The sequence below is a fragment of the Bos taurus genome, chromosome 1 (genome assembly GCF_002263795.3).
Source record: "Bos taurus isolate L1 Dominette 01449 registration number 42190680 breed Hereford chromosome 1, ARS-UCD2.0, whole genome shotgun sequence".
Classification (NCBI taxonomy): Eukaryota; Metazoa; Chordata; class Mammalia; order Artiodactyla; family Bovidae; genus Bos; species Bos taurus.
In genome coordinates, this window is record NC_037328.1 from 67,495,063 (window position 1) to 67,506,290 (window position 11,228).

At 52.9% G+C, this 11,228-nt stretch overlaps 1 protein-coding gene across 1 annotated transcript in view; it reads left to right on the plus strand.

The window, feature by feature from the left end:
• Window positions 1-9,168, plus strand: part of PDIA5 (protein disulfide isomerase family A member 5) — a 92,765-nt gene extending 83,597 nt beyond the window's left edge. Inside the window, exons 15-17 of the mRNA NM_001046091.2 lie at window positions 2,477-2,547; window positions 8,396-8,530; window positions 8,938-9,168. Of these exons, the coding sequence (NP_001039556.1) occupies window positions 2,477-2,547; window positions 8,396-8,530; window positions 8,938-9,018 (287 nt within the window). The 3' untranslated portion in view covers window positions 9,019-9,168. The remainder of the gene's footprint in view (window positions 1-2,476; window positions 2,548-8,395; window positions 8,531-8,937) is intronic.
• Window positions 9,169-11,228: the final 2,060 nt, after the last annotated feature.

Here is an 11,228-nt window from a genome sequence, read left to right on the forward strand (position 1 = left end):
TAGTGAAGTGAAGTAAAAGGGTTAGTCACTCAGTCATGTCTGACTCTTTGCTACCCCATGGACTGTAACATATACTTAATTTGTATATAAAGAATCTAAATACTGCAGAAAGGTCACATACCTGATAAAGGTAGGTGGAAAATAAAAAGCAAGCACCCATTTGCCTGTCCCCCTGTATCCCACCTCCCCCCACATCCTCCCCCCATAGTTTCTACACAGCTCTTCTCCTGCTGTTTTGTTGTTCTCTCCTGTTCCAAGCCCCTCTGTTTGCTCTGAATGGTCTGGTCATGGTGACTGCCCCTCTTAGGCCAGCTTGGCTGAGTTGGAATTGGAATTTTCTGTCCTGTCCTTGGTCTTTGTTCCTCTCTCCCAACTCTGGGAGGCTGCTTTAGTTTCCTGCGACACAGAGGTGGTGCCTTTTTAAAGAGCCCATATTAAAAAATCATGCCTCTTCTGGCCCACCTGACATGTCTGGGGAACATCTTCATGCCCTTTCTAAAACAACCTCCCCTCTAGTTATTCATCTGCCATGCTCGTTCTTTTGGGTAATGAGAAAATGAGATGTAGCAGAAGGCCATTAATCTGAGGCCTGGATGCTTTAAATTGATGGTAGCAGGAATTTGCACTAAACTGACAGTGACCTTTATGCTTTCAGTAAGCAGAGAAGTTAAAAAGGAGAAATTAGTAGTGATACAGATTTGGGGGAAGGGAGTAGCTTATTTCCTGCCAGCCTGATGTCTTAGTGGACATTCACGTGCCACTCACAGGGGACCTCTAGGTACTGCAGGGCACACTTTGATGAACTCTCGACCAGTATATTTTGCTCTTTAAATGTTTTCAAAGCTCTATACTGTCATTCCTTTGTAGTATTGATATTTGCATGAATTTGAGCCATTCTTCCCTCTATTGGGAAAAATTAGTACCGTGTTCTTATAATCGCCATTGGCATCTGCCATGAGTTAGGCTGTGCTCAGTACTTTGTCTCAGTTCTGGTGTAACTGTGACCAGCCCAGCTCTCATCTCTACTCCTGTGATGGATGTTGGGAAAATCCTCCCATCACCACCATCCATGCTGCTCTGGGGCCATCTGGCCACTCCACTAGCCAGGCCATGTGGGTGGTCCCGCCCATCTCAGAAACCAGCTCACGTGCTAAATTCAAATTAAAGTTGTAGCTCTGCCTTAATTTGGTTTCACAAACCCTTTGAAATGCCAGTCATTATTACCTTATTTTAAAAAGAGAGAGAGCAGATGAGCCAGGCTGTCTCTGTTCTCTGCCTTGGCTTCCCCAAGGCTGTGGGAGGGCCCGAAGGCCTGGTCCGACTGTTGGTCAAGAAGTTGGCTGGAGCCCGGGCTCCCCAGGGTGCATCTGGCCTCTCCCACCTGTGTTTTGATCAGAATTAATTACCACAGTCAGGGAACTCCTTCCCTCAAAGCAGTTCTGTTTTTTTGGCAGTTGGGTTCAGTGTCTGGAGAGCGGTAGGGAGAGGTGGGTTTGGGTTTTAGTGGACCAAAGCTGAGGGGAAGGCTGGAAAAGCGGGTTTGGGCCAGAGCAGCCTTCAGTTTCTTGGGCTTCCTTCCTGGAGAACGGTGTCTTGGGCTTGCCAAGACAGGAGAAAGAGGCCGCACGCAGGTGGGCCCCATGCCGGGGACCTGTCGCTTGAACCGGAAGGGCTCGGGGCAGCACACATCCCACTGTCCCATTCAGGGCCTCTGGAGCTATGGTTCTCTTCCCCGGGTCGGGAACCCAGGCCCTGAGAAGCGGCAGGGACTCCGGCAGTTTGTCCTCCTCTTAGCCTGACCTCAACGCTCCCGTTCCTGGATCCAGAGTTCAGGCAGACTCTAGGGCAGGAGTGGAAGGACAGCATGACAACCAGGGGTCCTCGGTCCGGGGGTGAGGGCTGGGGGGAATGTGGGAATCAACAGCAGTGCATGAGCTGCCCGAGTCAGGCAGAGTGCTTGCTCCCACCCTCCACTTTCCCACATGCGCCTTTTCAGTCGTGAAGTGGCGAACTCTGCCATTGTCACTGGGGCACAAGAAGGAGCTTCATAACAGGCTCCGAGAGGCCAGAGCACATGTCCTCCTCTTCTAAGCCCGAAGCTCCCGCTGCACCCTGGATCAGGCTCTTCTGAACCCTGAGGGCAGCCCTCCGTGCAAGGAGCTTGCAGAGCAAGACCACAGTGTCTGTGTCCCCCACCCCCAGCCTTGGGGGTGGGTGTGGGGTGGGAGGGTATGGGGTGGGAGGTCCCAGGCAAGAGTGAACCTCACTCTGGCACAGGCCTCCTGCAGAGCCCTCGTGCGGACAGCAGACGCACAATGGAGAGTTCGAGTGGTGGGGTTGATGCCTGAACCCTGACGGTGGGTGTGCAGTGGGTGGGAGTCAGATGAACCCTGAAGTCTGCTGGGAGGAGAGAAACTCCTGCAAAGGCCTCTCTGGAGGCTCCATGTGCAAGGCTCTCTCCTTCCCTCTCACACAGGGTGCCCGCACTGTAAGAAGGCCATTCCACACTTTACTGCCGCTGCTGATGCCTTCAAAGATGACCGAAAGGTAAGGATACCCTTCCTCTTCATCTCCTGTCCCATCTCCAGCTTCCCATTACCACCAGTGCCCACACCTTCCTCCCTTCTGTTCAGGTCGCCCTCCCCAAGCAGCTTCTGCTGAGACATAGGGATTTCTGGCAACCAGGACATCCTGTTTAGAAGGCAGGATAGAGCTGGCTGCATTTATGCTGCAGAATCGACTGAAAGGGATACACTGAACCGTTACAGCCCTTCCTTGAAGGAGGGGGTGGTAAAGGGGTCATTTGTTCATTCTTTTTTAATGCTCACATCTTTTTACGGTAGGATTTGTAGTCATGCACTACTTGTATAATTAAAAGTACAAATAAAAATATCCCACAAAAGTCAACTGGAGGCGGCCAAGGTGGAGGAGAGCAAGGCCATGGGAACGGAGCCTCATCCCGCCTAAGTGAAAGGCTCCTGCAGCTGCTGACCGATGAAGCAGAAAATTAACAAACTAGAGCTGCAGATCGGCTTAGAGCACAGGGAGGGGGCCTCAGGCAGTGCTCTCGGCAGCTCCAGCAGACTGGGCAGACTCCGAGGCTGCAGGGGCATATGGCAGCGAGAAGACCCCAGAACTCAGGCTGGTGCATCTGCGCTGCTGCTAAGCTGCGTGAGCTGTAAGACTCTCCAGGTCTCAACGTTTCCTTCTTCTAAAGTCACAGCGCTGGTTTAGATGGTCTCAAAGTCTCTTCCTAGTCTGGGACTCCATCGTAGGAACCTGTCCCCTGAAATGCCCCCCAAACACACACACACACACCGAAATCCAAAGTCCGATACATCTCTGCCTTATTTTTCCAGGTGGAATTGTCAGGCGCAGCTGGGGCAGGTGGGATACAGATGCTGAGATCGCCTTGCATTGGCCCCACGGTGGCAGTGATGGGGTGGTGAGAGCTATATAGGAACAGTGAGTCAGAGGAAGCCAGGCACATGTGGGAGGCCTCAGACTCCAGACACCTTCCCTGAATCAGGAAGTCCCATGGTCACCTGCGAGCCCTGCCTGTGCCCTTGAGACACCCTTTACCATCAAGGGGGAATATAAGGACAGAAACTTGTCCTCTCCCTGCCACTTGGCTTGCATTGAGAGGGGCATGGCAGGGAGGTGCTTCCTGTCTTCTGTCTCCCTCACCCCTCCACCCACTTCTGCCACCCTCGACCTGAGCAGGGTGGCTGCTCCCAGTCTGGCCGCTCCAGCATAGCCCAGGCTGCTCGTCCCTGCAGGGTGGGCATGGGTTGGTTCGGGGAGGCCTTTACTCCCCAGGACCAGAGCTGGACTGGCAGTCTCTCCAACAAAGCTCCCATCATTCTTTACCCAGAACACTTGGTGCCCTGGGCACCAAGGTCCGGTCCGAGGGTGACCGGAGTGGGGGTTCCCCACCCCTTGGCTGCTCAGGTCTCCAGAGCCCGTGAGGGGATCACACCAGTCCTCATGAGACTAGCCTGTCTGTGCCCACCATTGGCAGCTGAGGGCTGTTCCTTCTCTTCTCCATCCCCCCTGCTGATGTAGAGGGGTCTTGTTTCCATGGTGACCCCCTCCTTCTCTGAGATACTGATACGCCTTTGCTTAATTATCTTAACTTGGGCCAGTAACGTTGCTGACCTTTTCCTAGAGTTATTCCTTGTCTCCTTCCAAGCCAAGCATCACCCTCACCCATTTTCAGGAACACACTTAACTCTCTGTCCCCGGCAGCTGGCAGGCCAGCGTTCCTGGAGATGGCTCTCAGTAGCAGCAGGAAGCATCCTGTTTTCAGCCAGGGTGCTGGTGCCGTAATGGCTGGGTGCCATCCTAGAACTATCAGATCAGAGCCTTGGGGGATGGCTCCAGGAATTTGTGCTGACCACAGGCTGGTGTTTAGGGACTGCTGGCCTGTCCAGCCCGCTCCTCCTCCTGAGGGATGAAGGCCCAGAAAGGAGGAGCTGTGTCTTTTGCTCAGGGACACCCTGTGTGTCACTGACAGCCAGAAGTGGGTCTCCTGACTCCCAATTCTTCCTGACACCCCATGCTGCCACCTGTGAGGCAGAATTGCATTTTTTTCCCACCCAGAAGCTTGTCCCTGTTCCTTCCCCAATCAATATGCAGTTGGTTGTTCACTTCCATTTTCATAGCCAAAGTCAATATTAGCTCCTGCAGAGATTTATTTTACTGAATCAATAAAGCCACATGAGGCAGCTCATATTTTAACTGGGGAGCCTCCCCCTCCCAGGAGGTTACTGGGGACTTTAGCAGTTGACATGCTGTGGGTAGAAAGGGCCGCACACTGTTAGTGTTGGAACAGGAGGCGTTCTGGAGGTGGCCGTGAGGACAAGGATCTCAAGTGGAAGGCTGACCACTGGCCTGGCAAAGTGGGGCCCATCTCTCACGGCTCAGCAAAGTGTCCCAGCGCGGGGGTGGGGGTAGGGGGTCAGCAGTTCAGCACGGCCCCGGCCAGGTGCAAGGTCATCCCAGGAGCAGGCCCTGGAGCAGCGGGATCCCCTCTGTGATTGGCTGGTGAAGCTAGGGTGGCTCTGGCTGTGCGGTGTGTGTTGTGTATCATCCCCCGAGTTCATAGAAGGGAGCTCTCCCTGAGGGCAGAGACCTCATTTGCCCTTGAATCCCCCCGAGTCTTGACGCCTGAAATCTCTGTAGATGTTGACTGGATAAAGGACCTGGGTAACATGTTTGATAGTTCCTAAGTGCTCCTCCTCTTCTGCTGGTATTACTTCTAAAGCCTTTTGTTACATTGTCCTCACAGTAGTTTAGTCACCTCGATATTATTACTCTCTCATTTTACAGATGAGGAGATTGAGTGTCAGCGAGGTTAAATGACTAGCCCAAAGTACCAGATGGAAAGGGGCAGCATCAGAACCGAATGTATAGGCATTGTCAGAGGTCTCCCAGAAGTGGAATCGGGGCCTGGACTCCCATGCAGGGGATTTCTGGGGAGGTGGTCTTGGGGATCAGTGGAGGGGACAGAGGAAGGGAAGCCAGAACAGGTGTGTTAATGAGCAAATCACTTCATGGCTAATTAGGTTCAGTCCCTGGAGACCTCAGCAGGGACAGAGTCATCCCCCTCGGAGGTCAAGGAAACCAGGCGAGGTGTCCTCAAGCCTCTCCATCACTGCCTCATTTCTAGCTCCCTTCAGCCAGGAGTTGCAGGTGCCATTGGCAAGTGCTGGACGGACAGGGCGTTGCACGACACTGAACAAATCTAGAAGTTAGTGTACATTCAGCACTGTGGGTGAGCTGGTGCAAATCTTGAGGGGGTGTAAGGGGGGCAGCACTTAGGTGCAATTGGGATAGACGTGGAGAGGTTTATTTGCTGCCTTCTTTCCAGAGAGTCTAAGCCACTTCCTGTAGAGGGCCCATGCTTGTTTCCCTTCTGCTATAGAGACTGAAAGCTGAGGAGCCTTTGCAGCTGGAAGAAGCACTTTGGATATGTAACTGGCAGCTATATTAGGGGATTCAGAATAAGTACCCATTTTTTATTTAGTCAATTTATAAAACCATACACTACATTTCCCACAGCTCCAGGGAATGTATACAGATTAAATTCATAATTTAAAGCGGATGCAGGAAGAGTAGCGGCCTGGAGCGAAGCTCATTAAACACTTTCACAGCCTAGCAGGGGAGCGACAGCCCCTAGACGAGGGCTGCCCTGGTGCATGATTCCCACCTGGCCGGCCGCTCAGCACCTGCCTTGAGAAACGGAGCCCTGAAGATGGCCAGAGGAGCCTCTGCCTCACATTCCTAAATAAATCAGGAAGGGCTTTAGAGGATGAGCTGGAATTCTCAGAAGCCTGCTGGTATGTGTGGACACAGACAGCAAGCTGACCCTGCCTGAAGGAGACAGCTACCCCACTTTCCTAGCCACATATTGCCCATGGGAATGATGCAGGGCAAGTGCCCTCAGATTTGGCTTTTAAAGAAAAGCTGGAAAGCCAAACTTTATATAAAAATCTCTGGGCTCTTTTTCTAGGTTGGCGACTAAGTCAGATTCTTTTTTTTTTTTTTTTTAAATTTTCTGTGGGCCAAACAGAAGAGGACTGAGAGTCAAATAGCGATTGTGGGCAGTTTGCAGACTCTGCTCTAAGAGGTCGCATCGTATAGAATGCTGTGTAGCCGAGGAGGGGCGGCGTGAGGGTGGGTAAGTGGGGGACGAGTGACTGGTAACCAGAATGCAAGGCTCGCTCTTCACTGCCTGTCAGCCCTGGGCACAGGTAAATAAGCATGACTCTTGGTGCCCTGCAGGGCTCTCCTGCCTAGAAAGAGGGCCTCCATCCAAATGTGAGTAACCAGCAGCCAGACAACCCTGTGAGTCACGGCTATTCAGCAGTTTTAAACTTCCAGCACAGTCGTAGTTCTGTGTGGGCTCCTGAGTGGGTTCCGGCCCTCAAGGTGCCTCGCCGATTCCTCTCCCGGGTCCTGGCATGGGCTGGTCCTAGCTGGGTGCTCTTCCCTCGGGCCTTCATGCCGCTGGCTGCCTTATCACTGGTGGCTCAGATCAAATGTTAGCTCCTTGGAAAGGCCTCCTGGGCCATCCTGGTGAAAGCAGCCCCTCTGGCCGTGGTCTATCCAAGCACCCTCTTAGTTCCTCAGGGCATCCTTTGGACTCCACAGTGATCTCGCTGGTGATGTGTCTGTACTGCCTTCCTGTAGTAAGAATGTCAGTTGCTCGATGGCTGACTTTGTCAAGGTCACCACTGTCCTCGTAGCATCCAGAGCAGGCTTGGCTTCATCAGTGCCACCCCTGTTCTGTAACGCTTGTGGATTGCTCTTGCCATTAAGCAGCCCTCTCCTCTCCCCGCCTGCTCCGTGACCCTCAACAGGAGAAAAGTTCCCCATGTCTGCTTTGTACCCTCTTATTGGGAAAGAGCAATAAATAAGGAAAAACTGCCCAGCATGTGGAATTTGTTAGACAGGCAAGAAGAGGGCAGTGGCCAATTTAGGAATCTCTTTCTGGCCAAAACCTGTTTGCTTTAGTCATGTTGAACTCTGTCCTGGCTTTTGGAATGTGTTCCCTAGGATGGAATCTGCTTCTCCCCCTCCGTCAGTCCTCCACCCATGGGGCAAACTTGGCAGAGTGCTTCTGAGCCCCTTTGCAGGCCATCCTGGCACCCTGGAGCACCTCCACACACCTCCTGTCATGCCTTGGATTTGCCTCTTTACCCAGCTCCCTGACCAGATTGTGAGCTCCTGTTGGGGACAGAGCCAGTGTCCTGGGCCAGTAAGAGTGTCTCTAACGGCAGCTAGCGTGTACTGACCTCTGACCATGTGCCCTTCACCTCCCCTGACTTATCTCACTCAGTCTTCAGGATGTCCTGATAGCCGGGGTATTGGTACTGTCTCCATTTTACAGATGAGGATGTTGAGGCATGAAAATGCTAAGTGACTTCCTATAAGTGTTAATATGCAGCCAAGCCAAGACTTACACATGGAAAACTTGACTTCGAAGCTCTTATTCTTGACCTTGGTACTACACTGTCTCCCCAAAAAGATGTTCAGGAAATATTAGCTGATGAATGAATAAGTCCCACAGTGCCTCACAGAAAGTATCAAAAACTTGTAGTGTTTACAGATGCTTTCAAGTCATAATTTCCTTTACATTGTACTCTTGATTCTAAAGGGTAGTCTGAGGGCATTCCTCACCTGTCTGCCTGGAGAATTAAAACCCAAGTGCTGTTGGCCTCAGTGGAGCATGGGGCTGGGGGTGCTTTGGTTCATTGTGTCCCTGCTGTTGGGGAGGAGCTCAGAAATCACAGGATCTGGGCCTCGGGTGCAGCCTTCACACAGAGGGTCCAGGCCTCAGGTCTCAGATTGGAGACCCCCATGCTGACCCTCGCATCCTTGCTCCCTGCAGATTGCCTGTGCCGCTATTGACTGCGTCAAAGAGAACAACAAGGACTTGTGTCAGCAGGAGGCTGTCAAGGCCTACCCCACTTTCCACTACTACCACTACGGGAAGTTTGTGGAGAAGTATGACACCAATCCGACGGTGAGTCGTCGGGGGGCGCTGCCCCGAGCTCTGTCTGCTGGGGGGCAGGGAAACAGCCACTGAGGGGGCCTCCCAGATAGCACAGTCAGCTGCGACGCTCAGAGCCAAGAAGGCAAGGCTCCGGCCCGGCTGGAAGGGAATCCCAAGAGGTTCTCATACAAGTCCTGGCCCAAGAGCAGGGTGGGGGCAGAGAATTCCAGGGTTCCCGGGTGTGGGAGAATTTCCTCACCCACTTTTCAGGGCTTCTCCATAGTCAAGCCGATGCTGCCCACATGGCCCCGGCCACCCCCTCAGGCGCCTCTCTGTGTCCAGAAGTGTGAGCACGTGGAGGGTCAGGGAAGGGGCGGAAGGGGAGGGCGCACATCCTCGTGAAGTTACAGGTCCTCTCCTCTTCCCCTTCCCTACAGGAGCTGGGATTTACCAGTTTTATCCGAACGCTCCGGGAGGGAGACCATGAGAGACTAGGAAAGAAGAAGGAAGAGTTGTAATTTCTGCCTCAGAGAAAGCTTTTCCATTACACTGTGAACGATACCTGTTTTGTTGTTCTTTCTGAATTTCCACGTGTTCTGAAGACGAAGTTTTTTATAGCCGCATATGGCCGTTTTGTACAATTTTGAAATAAAATTCAACCAATTGTTCGGTGGTGTGGGTTATTTCCTCAGAGCCCAAAGGTGGATGCCGTTTCCTCCCACCTTCTGTGTCCTCTACTGGTGGGCGGGGAGCCCCACTCCTCGGTCATGTGTGTCCAGGAGAGACCCTGGGGCAGGCGGGTGAGGACGGAGGCAGGGGTACTGGCCCCAATCAGCCACTGGAGAGCGGAACAGGGGAATCAGATCACGAGATAGCCTGTTGGACAATGACTGATTTGGTGGGGGAGGGGAGGGAAATGCATTAGGATGGTCAGGAAAATGGGATTCTGTAGCTTATGGGAACCAAGCATTAGCTTTTTCTGGATCATTGTGGTTTTAGTTTGGGTGTGTTTTCCTGGAATGTATTTGCATCTTTTCTCTGGCTATTTCTGTCTTCCTCTCTCCATCCCCTCCCAGCTCTCCCATTAAAGAAGACTAAGTCTCCACTCCAGGAGATGGTGCAGTGGTCAAGCCCAGGCTGGAAGGGCATCTAGAGTGGATTGGGGAGTGTGTGGGGGGAGTGCTTTGGGCAGCCGCTTGCTCCTCACCCTGGCTGGAAGGGATGGTGTGTGGGATGTGGGGGCGTATTTTCAGTGTGCAGATGCTGGTCTGTATACCAGCTCCTCTCGCCCCATGACAGTAACCTCCGGATCTTTGCAAGCATGCTTCTCATGGATGGGCACCAACCAGGCCTCACTCTTTGACACTCATGTCTCTTTCCTGACTGTCTTTCCCACTAGGCCTGCTCTCTGTATCCCCGCATGAGTAGCACCAGCCCTGAGCTTAGCACTTCTGCCAGAGCCATGGTCCTTCTCCACAGGAAGTAGAGCAGCCTCGCTCCGCTATCTGGACTTCAGTGTTCTGCAGCGGTCCTGCACTCCTCGGGGTAGTTCAGAGGTGGCGTCTCCAGAGCTGCAACACTGGGCAGCACACTTTGGTGGCCTTATAGGGGAGTTGGCCTGTGGGCACAGCCCTGTTTCCTGGACCAGACCCTCCCTTGCAGCCCCTGCCTTCCTGCTGATGGGTTGCCCAGTAAGGGGTGGGAGCCGCAGAGTTCCCCTTGGCAGTCTTGACGAGCTACCACTGCATACAGTGCTGTTAAGTGAGCGCGAAGGCTTTGAAAACCCCTGTTCTGGGGCAGTGTCTCAACTTCCCAGTCCACCCACTGCCAGGTCAGCCTTTTATTTTCTTTAAGCACCCACTTTTTAAAGTGGCCCCTGGTCTCCCTCCAGGTGAACGGGTATGAAAGAAGCACATGTTTATCTTCACTGATCTCCCCTGGTGCCATACACTGTCAGACAAGGAGCCATTTAATCCTGATGCTGAATGTCATATACCTTCTGCAAGGGGCTTGTGAGAGCGTGTGCGCATATGGGCATGCTTAACAGTTGTTTGGAGTATTTGTGGGAGAAACGTATTTGTGTCTCCAAAAATGTTTTTAACTGCATCTTTAACACCTGAGAAAAGCCACTCCCTGGCTGAGAGCCACTGGTGCTCACATTCAAAGCACAAGGCTTTCTCTCCGTCTTATTCCACAGTCTGGGTCGGCGTCTGTGTGAGAACTTGAAAGCATCAGGAAATGGCATTCTTTTCACTCTTTATTTGCAGGATTTGTTAGTTATGGAGCCCTTGTTAGAGTGTCTAGTGTTTGCTATGACTTTGGGCATGACCAGAGCAAGTTCAGCCCAGCTCTGGGCAGCTGCATCTGCAGACAGAGCTCCCTTCCTCCACTCCGCCGCCCCCTATCTCTCCCCCCATGCCCCAGTTCTTGAGCTCTGTGCAGCTTGGTTAGAGCATGGCCCCGGGCTAGTCCCGTTCCCAGTGGTTGGTTCATTCCCATGCTTGGCTCACTGGGGGCTCACTGGTCTTCAGGACAGTGTGCGTGCTCAGTAGCTTCCGTTGTGTCCAACTCTGCGACCCCATGGACCACAGCCCGCCAGGCCTCTCTGCCCGTGGGGTTCTCCAGGCAAGGATACTGGAGTGGGTTTCCATGCCCTCCTCCAGGGGATCTTCCCAAGCCAAGGATCAAACCCAGGTCTTCAGGTTCTTTATCCATTGAACCACCTGGG